Source organism: Trichomycterus rosablanca, chromosome 11, assembly GCF_030014385.1.
Source record: "Trichomycterus rosablanca isolate fTriRos1 chromosome 11, fTriRos1.hap1, whole genome shotgun sequence".
Taxonomy (NCBI): Eukaryota; Metazoa; Chordata; class Actinopteri; order Siluriformes; family Trichomycteridae; genus Trichomycterus; species Trichomycterus rosablanca.
Genome location: NC_085998.1, coordinates 5122609 through 5136544, shown reverse-complemented (window position 1 = coordinate 5136544; position 13936 = coordinate 5122609). Strand labels below are relative to the sequence as shown.

The 13936-nt window shown below is 43.8% G+C and overlaps 1 protein-coding gene across 1 annotated transcript; it reads right to left on the bottom strand.

Moving 5' to 3' along the window:
- Nucleotides 1-767: 767 nt before the first annotated feature.
- On the bottom strand, nt 768-13671 carry larp6a (La ribonucleoprotein 6, translational regulator a). The gene is made up of 3 exons (XM_063004976.1): nt 12733-13671; nt 5219-5417; nt 768-2628 (listed from the first exon to the last, which is right to left on the bottom strand). Exons 1-3 carry the CDS (start codon nt 13302-13304, stop codon nt 1519-1521), a joined length of 1881 nt encoding a protein of 626 aa, XP_062861046.1. The 5' UTR covers nt 13305-13671; the 3' UTR covers nt 768-1518.
- Between the last annotated feature and the right edge of the window lie 265 nt (nt 13672-13936).

The window sequence follows — 13936 nt, the reverse complement described above, 5'->3', positions numbered from 1 at the left end:
TACTGTGATTTCATTTTATTTTTATTATTTATCTTAGGCTATTTTTAGAATTTTTGTATACAAGCAAAACTCTGCCTAGCACATTAAATCTGTACATTGTCTGCATATAGTTTGTTTGTTTGTTTATTAGGATTTTAACATCAAGTTTTACACTTTGGTTACATTCATGACAGGAACGGTAGTTACTCATTACACAAGACTCATCAGTTCACAAGTTTAATATCAAACACAGTCTTGGACAATTCACCTCACTTGCACGTCTTTGGACTGTGGGAGGAAACCGGAGCACCCGGAGGAAACACTCACGGACACAGGGAGAACATGCAAACTCCACAGAGAAAGGACCCGGACCGCCCCACCTGGAAATCGAACCCAGGACCTTCTTGATGTGAGGCGACAGTGCTACCCACCTAGCCACCGTGCTGCCGTCTGCATATAGTTGTTTTTGTAGACAACAGTCGGAAACAAATTCCGGTGTGTGTGTGTAAAACATACCTGGTGAATTAAGTGATTCTGAAAAGAAACCCTTTTTGTTCAGTTGCCAAGCACCATGTTTGTGTTCAGTGGTGCCTTATCCATGTACAGTAGCTTTAAGCATAATTATTCACCAATTATCAGCTTGTGTTGCAGTGCTGAACAAGTGAAAACCCGCCGCTGGTTATCCCCAAGCATAACGCTGAACAATTTAACTGGATTAACATAATGAATATAAAAGAGCCAACAAGCAACAAGTGAAGATCAGACACTGAAAAAGCAAGACACTGAACATCATTGCAGTGATTTATTTTTTTTACAGTAGGAACTGAAGTACTTTGTCTCTGCTCAGCTGTAAAAGTCAAACAAAGCCTTTTTACATGCCGGAGCCAGACACCTCACTACCCACTTCCCTCACAGGCTACACTCGAACAAAGCAGACAGGCTTCACACGGGATCCGACAAATTCTGTGAACCACATCCCTGCTGGAATAGTAACCTCAAAACTGTAGAGAGCAGAAAATTAAAAAGCAAATTAAAACAAAATAAAAAGAATGAAATCAGTTTGTACGTGATTACTATTCTGTTAAACACAGGGAGAAATTATGGCCACGATGGGGTTGATTGCTGCTTCTGACGTACAACAAGGTATACGGTGATGACCAAACCACTGTACCCACTAAAACACAACAAAACAAAAAAAATCAGACATTCATTATTCCCAAGTCTCATATCTCTTAGACCAACATTTACATAAGAAAAACAAAAGAGCTCTCACATTTCTAGTCCAGTACACGGTGGGTTCACATTTGCACCAAGCTGCTCTCTTGTAACACCATTTTACAATATGGAAGTCAAATTAAGGTCCATATAAATAGGAATAAAGAAATCCATATTAAAGGGATTACAAAGACAAGTACAAGCAGACTGAACAGTGGTCCATATTTCAGTAATTACAGCTCACGTTGATGGCAGGATGGGTAAACCTCACTGCTATAGATCGGTGTCGCCTTTTACGGGAAGTGAGTCTCCTACTGATGTGAGTCAGGTTTGCGTGGCTGCCGTTTTGCCCCGCTCCGCTACAGACGTGCTATGAAACCCCCGAGTGCCGTCAGGACCTCTTGGTAAACGGACGACGCCTGGAGGAAGGCCGTCCGCATTCTGGATCTTTCGACCCAGCATGGGACTCCCGACTGGGCTGCTCTCCTGACTGGCCACTTTCTTCCTGCGCTGCACCCACGGACTTCCCGAAGGCGTCAGACTGCTGTCCGAGGAGTAATCCGCCCAGCGGCGACTCGGCTCGGGACTCAGCCTGCCCTCGCTGGCTAGTGGCGACCGGGCATTCAGCGGGACTTTGCGCTGGACGCTCGGGCTGGTTCGAGGGCTGTTCCACGGACTGGTTCGAGGCGACACGGCCGGGCTTAGGTGGCAGCTGCTTGGGCTTAGCTTGTTGCAGGAACGTGACTTGCGGCCCAGCCGCGGTGACGTCGGGTTGCTTTCGGTTTCCGATGAGCTGCACGCCGAGTCATCTCCGTGATACTGAAGCTCGCGGACTCGACTGTTCAACGAGCGACTCTTGCGCAACCCTCCTCCGACATTTCCGTTCTCCTCCCGCTGCCGTTCCTTGGGCACTTTCTTTTTAGGTGGCTTGGTACCGATCAGCACCACCTTGAGCCCCAGCGAGCCCTTGCTGTCTCCCTGTGCACCCGTGTAAGCCTCATGGGCCTTCATGGCTGCCTCCACCTCCTCAAACTCAACGATGGCACACTCCTCTGTGCCTAGCTGAGAGTAGCGCCCACTGAGCTTTTTCAGATCAGACGGCAGGTCTTTGCCAGGCTTCAGGACGCGCACCGAAGCAATAGCGCCATACGTCCCAAAAGCCTTGAGGAGGAGCTCCATGAGCCGCTCTTGCTGGGCGGGGTTCGCCCCGGGGCTTCCGTCTCCAGTCCCTCCCTCGCCGGCCAAAGCCACACCCAGCTCAGGCCAGCGCTGCAGCTCGCTCAGGAGCAACATACGGCTCGGCAGAGACTCGCTGGCGAACACGGGCACCGTCGTCCTGCGCCTGACTTTCCGACCTTCTTCGTTCAGCTCCAGCAGGGTGGAGTTGCGCAGGGCGTACGCCGTCGTCCTCCAGTCCCGGGTCAGGTGCTTCACCTAAAGACAAGAAAAGACCACGCCTCTGAGTAAATCCAATTGAAAATCTGTTACAGCTACACCATGAGTTACACATGCGACCACATGACCTAAGTGGGTATTTTGCCACTTGCACCACCACAAACTTGATCAAACATTTAATAGATCAGAGACCCTCACATGCACAGTCGTTATGAAACCGGCACTGCCATGCAAATTTTTTTTGGAAGGATGGGGGTGGTTCTAATGTTTTGGCTCAGCATATATAAATAGGAACAAAAAGATTATAGTCTCATCATTAATTAATAAACATTCCTCAATGCAGATCTTATTTTAGCAAACGCAGTGTTCGACACACGATGTGGTGATGTGTTCCAGGCCTCCTGGTTAAATGATGTTTAATTTGGGCTCAAACCAAAACCACTTAAACCACCCACTCTAACTGCAAATGTTACCAATTACCACAGCCACTTTTCACATGCACCATAATTACTATAACGTCCATTAAATTATCTTTAAAAGGCCCCTTTAAACGTCCAGTCAACTTGCTGCAGGTTTGACAACCTGTAAAACATCCACTTTTATCACGTGTTCTGATCTCCTGCTTCCCGTATGAGTAACCACTCGAGATTTGCATCAGATGGGCAGGAAGAGGAAACAAAAGGGGAAGTTCAGCAGCAGAGTGCAACAGACAACACACACTGCTGATAGTTTAGATGGAACCGTTTTGCAAGAGACTGAACAGCGGAAAGAACCAGACAACTGAATCTGGTACATGAACACTCGATGAATATAATGGCCGATCACAGTAGAGATTTCAGTAGATGTGTTGAAGTTAGGGATGTAACCATACACTCTACCCACAATAAGATTTTCTCCTGATTTTTAAAACAAAATTAAATTAAATAAAATACTGTATTTGTGCTTACCTTTTATGTATCTAAATAATAAATGCCCTTTTATTTCTGAGGTAGGTACAAACTATGCAAAACAATGCTGCACATTTCCCTTTTTGTGTAAAAAAAAATGAAATTTTAAAACAAATCCCACATTAAATAAATAAATGAATAATACAAGTAAAGAAAGTATCCTCACAAATACATTTGGCTGGAAAATGCAGAACCTGGCAACCCTGTAGTGACATCAATCAGGCGAGGTGAATAGTGCCAGTGAATATCGATTCATTTGACATGTAAATCAATTTGAATCATTATACATGTGAATCGATTTTTAACTGTCTTGTGGTGCATCGTTACATCCCTAGTTGAAGTAAACGCACAAAAAAAGATGGTGGCAAGAACATTGGCGATTTTTACAAAGATTTGCATCAGACTTTAGCGCTCTGCTGTCATCCATGAAAGAATGCAAAAAAGGAGCCAGAGCAGCATCAGTTCTTTTTTTGTTGTTTTTTAAATGCCATGTTCAGAGCAGCATTTTATATTTTTACTAGTGTCTGTCATGTTTATTCAGTCTTTTATTTGTTTATTAGGATTTTAACGTCATGTTTTACACTTTGGTTACATTCATGACAGGAACGGTAGTTACTCATTACACAAGATTCATCACTTTACGTTTTTAATATCAAACACAGTCGTGGACAATTTTGTATCTCTAATTCATCTTACTTGCACGTCTTTGGACTGTGGGAGGAAACTGGAGCGTCCAGAGGAAAATCCACACAATCCACACAGAAAGGACCCGGACGGCTCCACCCGGGAATCAAACCCAGGACCTTCTTGCTGTGAGGGCAACAGTGCTAGCCACCGAGCCACCCCAGTATTTTATTAGTAAGAGATTAGAGAAATGTTGTATTATCCTGATTGAAGGTCTCTTATTGTTTCAGGCATATATAATCTTCACCTTTCTTCGTTATATGTTGGCCACTCAGTTAAGATGTGTTTTATAATGATGGGTGTCTAACAGGTTTCACATGGTTAAGCACTTTCCCCCATTATTAGGTGTTGATGCATTAGTTTGGAGTGGCTGATTCTACATCTTGTGTAAATTACATGGTCTGTGTGTATTTTTCCTGATATTAGGGTGCATCTCATATAGTTTATCGTTTATTTGAGCATGCTATTATGGGTCTCCACAAAATCACTGGGTGCAATGCAGTAACACAACCCGGATAGGATACCAATCCATCGTAGGGCCTTGGTCATCATTCCACCAGACATTCCAATCGTGTGTGTATGTAGTGCTACGACTGGCTGATAGCACGGAGATTTGACCCCTGGATCCCAGCAATAGAACTAGCGTAATTTACCACTGCGTCACCCGAGCACCTCTAACTGTAGCTTATTACTCGAAATGAATGGATTTTCAATGTACTATATTGCAGTCAGTGCATTAAGAACCTCACAGGAATATTAAGTGTTCAGGGTCAGAAAGAGTTAAGATGCTTTAAATGCAGTTAAGAGACACGATGGCCATGGACACAATCAGAACACCGAACGACGGCACACTGGAAGCTTTCTGTTGTTGGACAAGCCGCCTTTCTGAAGTGAATTACTCTGAAAAGCATGATTCACCCAGCCAGTCGACAGCTTATGCAACAGTTATCAGTTGTTCCGGAAGCACTATTAGGCACAGAAGCGGCAGCACCACCAACCTTTTTAAACGACGTGAGCAGCTTGACGCTGACGAAGCCGAGCTTGTTGCGCCGGACGTGCTTGAGCAGAAAGGCGTCATGCTCCAGGTTTTCATCAGACAGGTAGTACTCGATCTGGGCTATCAGCTTCTGGGTTAGGTCGGGGTCCGGCGGCTGCCAGCTCTCCTCTTCCAGCTCACCTCCACTCGTACCAGCACCACTGGGACACAGAAAATGAGTGGGTTTCATAAGGGCATTTATTGGCAATCTTGAACACCATTATGTCTGTTCGGATAAGAAAAAACTGACAGTCAACAAGTCACAATAAAGCCAAATATTACATAAATATACACCGACCAGGCATAACATTATGAGCAGACAGGTGAAGTGAATAACACTGAGTATCTCTTCATCACGGCACCTGTTAGTGGGGAGGATTTATTAGGCAGCAAGTGAACATTTTATTCTTAAAGTTGATGTTAGAATCAGGAAAAATGGGCGAGCATGAGGATTTGAACGAGTTTGACAAGGGCCAAATTGTGATGGCTAGATGACTGGGTCAGAGCATCTCCAAAACTGCAGCTCTTGTGGGGTGTGTCCCGGTCTGCAGTGGTCAGTATCAAATCAAAGTGGTCAGTATCAAAAGTGGTCCAAGGAAGGAACAGTGGTAAACCGGCGACAGGGTCATGGGCGGCCAAGGCTCATTGATCCAACAGACGAGCTACTGTAGCTCAAACTGCTGAAGAAGTTAATGCTGGTTCTGATAGAAAGGTGTCAGAATACACAGAGCATCACAGTTGCAGGGCTGTTTTGGCAGCAAAAGGGGGACCAACTCAATATTAGGAAGGTAGTCATAATGTTATGCCTAATCGGTGTATTATATAAAGCTTACATAATTTTAATATACACACAATATGTTTAAAAGTATCTGGACACCTGACCATAAGCTGAGCAGATCTTGCACCTTTAATAAAGTCTCAGTTCATGTTTATTCTGATATCTGTACAAATTTAATTTCCTTTTCTTCAACCACGTGACAGAAGGCAGGAATACCCTGAAGAGAAAGCAAATCCTTCACAGGGCTTCAACCATCCACCCTAGACCTGGCAAATCATATCTGTGTAGATGCCCAGTAGGCCGATAGTACCCAAACTATTCCAGCTTTTTTAATGGGCTCAAGGCACACAGTAACACCCTGGACAGGGCGCCAGTCCATTGCAGACACACACGCACGCACGCACGCACACACGCACACACGCACACACGCACACACGCACACAGAGTGCAATTCAGTGTCTCCAATTAACCTGACTGCATATTTTTGGACTGTGGGAGGAAACCGGAGCTCCCGGAGGAAACCCACACAGACACGGGAAGAACATGCTAACTCTGCACAGAAAGGACCCGGACCGCCCGGCCTGGTGATCGAACCCAGGACCTTCTTGCTGTGAGGAGACAGTGCTACCCACCGAGCCACCGTGCCGCCCCCTCCCGAATCACACAGCCAAAAGAGAGCAGGCGCTAGAAAAAGCAATTAGTGCTTCAGTTTTTTATTTTCCAATCAGCCTACAATTAAAAACAGCCTGCTCATGATGACACCGGTTGCCTACTCGACAGATCTGAATAGAGGCCAGGAATCAAATTAAACTGATGACTCACTGGCTTTTTGTAGCCTCCCACACCCTTTAAAATCCAGACTGAGCCTGAAAGCACTCGCTCTGTTCGACGAGTGAATACAGGGAGGGAAATCCTTCCAACAAAATGGTCTGAAACCGCTTTGAAGGCTTCGTTTTAATCAAACGGTTCTTTTTATGCAAGGTACTGAAATGCAGCAAAGAATAATTAAAATGTTCTCTCTGGACGTCAACAATACAACAATGCTTTTTATATTAGAGTGATTACAAAAAAGCTGTACGTACACACATTATATGGACAAAAAGTATTGGGACACCCCTCCTAATTATTTAATTTCATGTGTTTCCACAATTGCTAACAGGTGCAATAAATCAATATATATATATAGTATATAAAGGAAGCGTAGGGACGTTTCGTTTTTGCTGGTTCAAGCCCCACCACTGCCAGGTTGCTGCTGTTGGGCCCTTGAGCAAGGTCCTTAACCCTCAATTGCTTAGACTGTATACTGTCACAGTACTGTAAGTCGCTTTGGATAAAGGTCTGGTAAATGCCGAAAATGTAAAAGCAAATTATACACCATCAACTCTGCAGCAACAGTTTAGGGAAGGTCCTTTCCTGTTCCAGCATGTCTGTGCCCCAGTGTCCTGCACAGAGCCCTGACCTCAGTCCCACTGAACAGCTTTGGAATGAACTGAAACTGAGGCTTTCTTTTTTTATTTTATTTATATTTTTACCCCTTTTTTTCCCCTTTTAGCGCATCCAATTGTTCAATTAGCATCGTGCTTCCTCTCTGTCTATGCCGAACCCTGCCCTGACGGAGGTGATTGAAGCTAACCCGTATCCCCTCCGAAACACGAGCAGCAGCCAGATGCATCTTTGCCACCCACACATTGACGAGTTTTTGGCGCCACCTAGCGTTGCATGCGGAGAGACACACCCTAAGGGCACCCTCTCCCATCTCTGTGTAAGCGCCTCCAATCAGCCGGCAGAGAACGCAATCGCATTCTGACAGAGAGAGAGACCCACATCCGGTTCTTTGTCCCACCCCCCACATGAGCAACCGGCCAATCGTTGCTCATATAGCCACTCAGCTTCGAACCGGTAAAGCAAGGCTGGATTCGATACCACGCTCTCAGAATCCAGCCCTGGTTGCAGCGCGTTTCTTTTTACCGCTGCGCCACCTGAGCGGCTGAAACTGAGGCTTTCTTAACAAACATCAGTGCCCAGCCAGCCATACAAACACTCTTTCAACTGTCTTGTGAGAAGCCTTCTCAGAAGAGTTGCAGTCATTGATAAGATCACACAGAGGTCACTGTTTTAATAGCATTTGTTTTTGAAACAGGATGCCCAACAAGCTCATGGTCAGGTGTCCAAATACTTTAGGCCGTATAGTGTGTAGCCATACTGGTAAGGTAACTCAAGACTAAACACAAATACTTTTAGTATTGCTTATACACATTGTGAAACTGCCCAGCCTTGTTTATTCAGCTAATAATTTATTCAAGCGTCATCACTACAGTGTGTACCAACAACCCAGAAAACATGTGACAACTTGTGAGCCAGAACAGAACTCTGGGTAATAATGCTGTAGAAGCACTACCTCATTCCAATCATGCACATTCAGACCCTGTTCTTTATTTTGATGTATTTGTTAAGTCACGTTTCACCCATATAACTGTTTACTGCCGAGCTGTGAAGGCAGGCTGGGTGTGTTTGAACAGCGTGTGAGGGATTACATCAGCACGATTGAGCAATACCCCTCTAAAACGAGCTCTTCACTACACATTTACTGTGGTCAGTTAGGCAGGAAGAAAAAAAACTCTAAGCCTAATGACGTAAAGAGGAATGTTAAGCATCAGGTGTGGCAGCTTCCCCTCCGTGATGTCAGAGACATAACAAAACATCATGCACGCGTGATCAGGCATTTACTGACATTTACTGTTCACAGAACCGGTTTGGTTTCAGTGGCATCCAAAGCAGGACTGAAAATCAGTGTCCATTCAGTGCAAGAAATGAGGTCAAGCACTGATACTGGACATTAAGGTTTGGGTCACTATTGACGAACCAATCTAACCTGAATGTGTTCAGTGGGGTTTCAGTAAATGCTCTGTGCACACCACTGCAATTCCTCCACACCAAACCACGTCTTTCTGGATGTCACTTTGTGCACAGGGACACAAAGGGACTGTCAATGGGCGTGACTGAAAAACCTGAGCGTAATAAACAAGTGAGGTGTCCACATACTTTTGGCCATATAGTGTACGACCAAGAAACTGACCAAGAAATTTCACAGCAAAAACAGACTTAAAAATTGTTAAAATTTAAAATGTTCAATGTTTGTTAGTGCCGTCCATTCCTATCTTTTATTGATGTCCCTTTTAATATGATTATTTTACATTAATAATGTGAATCTTGGCCAGTACTGATCCAGTTCTGACCCCGAGCATGCCAGCCATTTCAAGGCTTCACTTCAGGCTCATGCAAATTTTCGGCGTGCTTCTTTAAGAGTTTTGCATGGGGTTCAGGAACAGAAATGACTGCAACTCAGAGACTCCAGGCTTAACTATTTTTCAACCTGTCCAGGGATGATTTGTGGTTCCATATTTGGATGGCACGTGTTTTAGTGGGAGCACCGTCACCTCACAGCAAGAAGGTCGTAGGTTCGATCCCCAGGTGAGGCGGTCTGGGTCCTTTCTGTGTGGAGTTTGCATGTTCTCCCCGTGCCTGCATGGCTTTCCTCCCACAGTTCAAAGACGTCCGAGTGAGGTAAACTGGAGATACACAATTGTCCATGACTGTGTTTAATATTAAACTTGATGAATCATGTGTAAAGAGTAACTACCATTTCTGTCATGAAGACGCCCAGGTAGACGTTTTTGGTAGGACTGTAAAAGTTTGAAGTTGATTGATTGATTGATTAGTTTTTATCGCTGTGCCGACACACTGGGGTCATTTATACGGCGGTACTCAAGTTGTTTCTTCATTTTGTGTCATTTAAAACAAATTATAAAATATTTTTTATATTTAAATGTTAAAAAATTCATTATTTTCCCTGGTGCTGCAGATTTAAGCACATTTCGTATCTCGTTTTAGTTAAAAAACCTCAGTCTTTCTAAGTGTAGTGTTTTGCAGTCTATTAGTATGTGTTTGATTGTTAGTCTTTCTTTACATTGATGGCAGGTTAAAAGTTTGAAGCAAAGCAATTCAAATATTTAGGAAGTGCACATACACACAACGGTACCTGCATGGCTGAATGTTATTAACAGAAGTCTTTACTTTATTCCACCTGCTGTTAACCCTCATAGGTGGTGGTGGTGGTGGTGGTGGGGTATTTATGTATTAATTAGGATTTTATGTTTTACTGTTTGGTTACATTCATAACAGGACAGGTAGTTACTGGTTACAGATTCATCAGTTAACAAGTTTAATGTCAAACACTCTCACTCACTCACTGGTTGCGATGCTGAAGCCTATCCCAGCTTTTCAATGGGCGCAAGACACACAGTAACACCCTGGACAGGCGCCAGTCCATCGCAGGGCAGACACACACACACCCATTCACCTATAGGGCAATTCAGTGTCTCCAATTAACCTGACTGCATGTTTTTAGACTGTGGAAGGAAACCGGAGCTCCCGGAGGAAACCCACGCAGACACGTGGAGAACATGCAAACTCTACACAGAAAGGACCCGGACCACCCCACCTGGGGATCGAACCCAGGACCTTCTTGCTGTGAGGGGACAGTGCTACCCACTGAGCCACCGTGCTGCCCTAATGTCAAACAGTCATGGACAATTTTGTATCTCCAATTCACCTCACTTGCACGTCTTTGGACTTGTTTTTGAAGTAGTTTATTGTATCTTTGTAGTTCTTGAGTAACATGATAAAATGAATGGTAGTGGAGAATAAAATGGAGCAAAACAAGATGCACCTATGAATTAAAACTTCAAAGTTATAAGATCATTTCTTATGGTAATTTTATTAAATATTTTAGTGACGTGTTAATTTTGGTAAATAATTTTCCTAATTTTCTGAAAGGAAACGAACCTTCCAAGCACACTGGATTGTCAAGTGTTTAACTGCACTCTTTACAAAATACATGGAGCAGTGGTCTTTCTGCCAGAGCTGAGAATAAAGAGGTCCTGTTCTTGCATTTTCAGACTTGTTTACATTTCTTCTGTGGGTTATGTTACAGACATGCCTCCAAAAGCCCTTTACACCAGCACAAGCTTACTGTTCACATAAAGAAGCATGGCAGACTCACTCGCTTGTAACATTCAGAGCCAAAATGCTACCCCAGAGGTTCTTAACCCTGAGGCCATCAAAGTGCTGGGTAAATAAATCCAATTTATAGAATATCATAAAATAATTAACTTTTTAGCTCACTGTACTGTTCAGGTAAGTAATATTTTAATATTTCATAACCAACAGCTTACTTTTATTTTATTAAACGAGTGAATTATTTAGCCAACATTCTGTAAATTATGCATTTATTCACAGTAACTGGAAAAGTAGACCATGTGGTGAGGAGCAAGGTTGTGATAAAAAGGATCACTGGCCCCTGTTTTATCCCATACACTGTTTTCATGCTGCAGCCTTTGAGCCAGTTGCCAGCAGCTTTTTATTTATGACAGACACATTATTTCACAGGGCAGTGGGAGCTCGGCGGTCGCTGGTTCATGCCATTCGTAATGGGTGCAGTTTAAGCAGCCGTTGTTCGGTCACAAATGTTGAAGAATCAATTCCTACACAAATACGCTTTAAATCTCTACATCTCGAGTCAGAGATTGCAAAATATTACACCATATATTACACTGGTACTTTTAGCACTAACCAGCTTGGTTTTATATTCTGTACTGTAGCCAGTCCAGTATTCAGTATTTCTTTAAACTGACCTCTACATCATGTACCAAGTGTTTTAAATCATTGCTTGTGTTACGTTACTGCTCAGTGTCACTAAACTAAACACACACTACAAATCTGTCATGCCTTTTAATCGCATAGTGTGATTAAATCTCTCTCCCTTCTGCAGGCTTCATTCATTCATTCACAATGAAAGTATTCAAGTTTTGCCATCAATGAAAGCCTCAGCATTGTTTACAACAGGGCCTTAATAACGTACACATACTGCTCCACCCCAACCTCCTATATGACTAAATCATCAGGCCATTTACATCAGCCAGCTTATTTAGCAAAAAATGAACAGGTTTGACTGGTAGGCCCAACTAAACACATACATCTATCTATCTATCTATCTATCTATCTATCTATCTATCTATCTATCTATCTATCTATCTATCTATCTATCTATCTATCTCAACATACACAAGTGTGTGTGTGTATGTATGTTTGTATATGTACACAATACACACCAGTGTGTGTGTATCTATATGTATATCTATCTATAAACATACACACAAGTGTATGTGTGTGCATGTATGTTTGTATATATACACAATACACACTAATGTGTGTGTGTATCTGTGTGTATGTATGTTTGTATATGTACGCAACACACACTAGTGTGTGTGTATCTATATATCTATAAACATACACACAAGTGTATGTGTGTGCATGTATGTTTGTATATATACACACTAATGTGTGTCTGTGTATCTATCTATAAACCTACACACAGACGTGTGTGTATGTTTGTATATGTACACTAGTGTGTGTATCTATATATCTTTCTATATATACAAGTCTGTGTGTGTGTGTGTGTGTATGTTTGTATATATACACAATACACACTAGTGTGTGTGTGTGTGTGTGTCTATCCATCTATCTATACACATACTAGTATTTATTTAGTATGACAAACACTTAAGTACAAACAATACAAAGCCTTTTCAAAAGAGACCTGGGACAATAATCAGACCCAAATCAGATTTAAATCTCACCTGGATTTGTCATGCCTCAGGATCTCGTCCTCACTGTCGTTGTTGATCGTTTCCTCCTCATCAGGTTCCTCGTCCTCGGCAGCCTGGATGGCGACGGTGATGGTGACCGGGGTGCCCATGTCGAGCAGCCGCTTCCCCGCGTCTCCAGCCTCCGTAGCCACCACGCTCATGACAGGCTCGGAGCCGCTCGGTGCTTCTGCGTCAGCGGTGACGGTTCCACCGGGCGACAGAAAACCCAAATCGGTTCGGGCTTTTCGGCACCAGCGCTTGAACGCGGCGAGAGGAGCCGCTGAGAGGAGCTCGGCCGCTTCCCGGATTGTGCCCCACAGAACGAGCGCGGCGAGGCCGGGAGGAGGAGGACGCGACTCGCCTCTCACTCGCACTTCCTCCTGCTGCGCAATAAGCGGCTTTGTGTGCGCCGAGGCTGAAGCTGAGACAGAAGCGGGATTGGAGCAGGGTGCGTCTGGGTACTCCTCATTCCCCCCAACCCAGCACCGAAACCCGAGTCGTAGCCAGGAGGGAGGGAGCAGGAAGGAGAGCAGGCGAAGGAAGGCGTTCACCAAAACCTGCATTCCTAGTGATTTCAATATTCCTTATTAACAATGGGTGATTCTTTGTTATGGGGTGTTTTGTCTTTTTACACGTTTTTTTTTTGTGGAGATTAAGGGGGCCGTCATATTTCCTGAGATTCCCTAAATATAGAGAGGTGCATCGTTCACCTGAAAGCAATTTAGCAATTAAAAGGCAGCAGGTTACCAATTAAACAGCCCGACCCACTTTCTGCTAATGGCAATTGGTTAAGAGGCTTTACTGCTGCCCTTCTAAAGGGATTTACTCTGACACAAGGAGACAACTAAGCCTGCAAAGTTACACTCAATGTGGCCAAAGTGTTTGGACATTCTTCCATTTCAACCGCAAATGTTGTTGACAGGTGTATACTTTATCATTTTAAATACATTTTATGCTTCCAACTTATTGACCACAGTATAAAGAAGCTTCCTTCCTCTTTAACCATGACTGACTTTGACTGCTTTTGTCTGTTTTACACTTTGGTTACATTCATGACAGGAACATTTACATTTTCAGCATCAGCAGACGCTTTTATCCAAAGCGACTTACAGTACTGTGACAGTATACACTCTAAGCAATTGAGGGTTAAGGGCCTTGCTCAAGGGCCCAACAGTGGCAACCAGGCAGTGGTGGG

Excerpts from the sequence above, each read along its gene's own strand:
- larp6a (XM_063004976.1), bottom strand. The coding sequence starts at position 13,304 with ATGCAGGTTTTGGTGAACGCCTTCCTTCGCCTGCTCTCCTTCCTGCTC. Across the intron at positions 5,418-12,732 it reads CTGAGGCATGACAAATCCAG|TGGTGCTGGTACGAGTGGAG; the intron begins GTGAGATTTAAA and ends TCTGTGTCCCAG. Across the intron at positions 2,629-5,218 it reads TGCTCACGTCGTTTAAAAAG|GTGAAGCACCTGACCCGGGA; the intron begins GTTGGTGGTGCT and ends TCTTGTCTTTAG.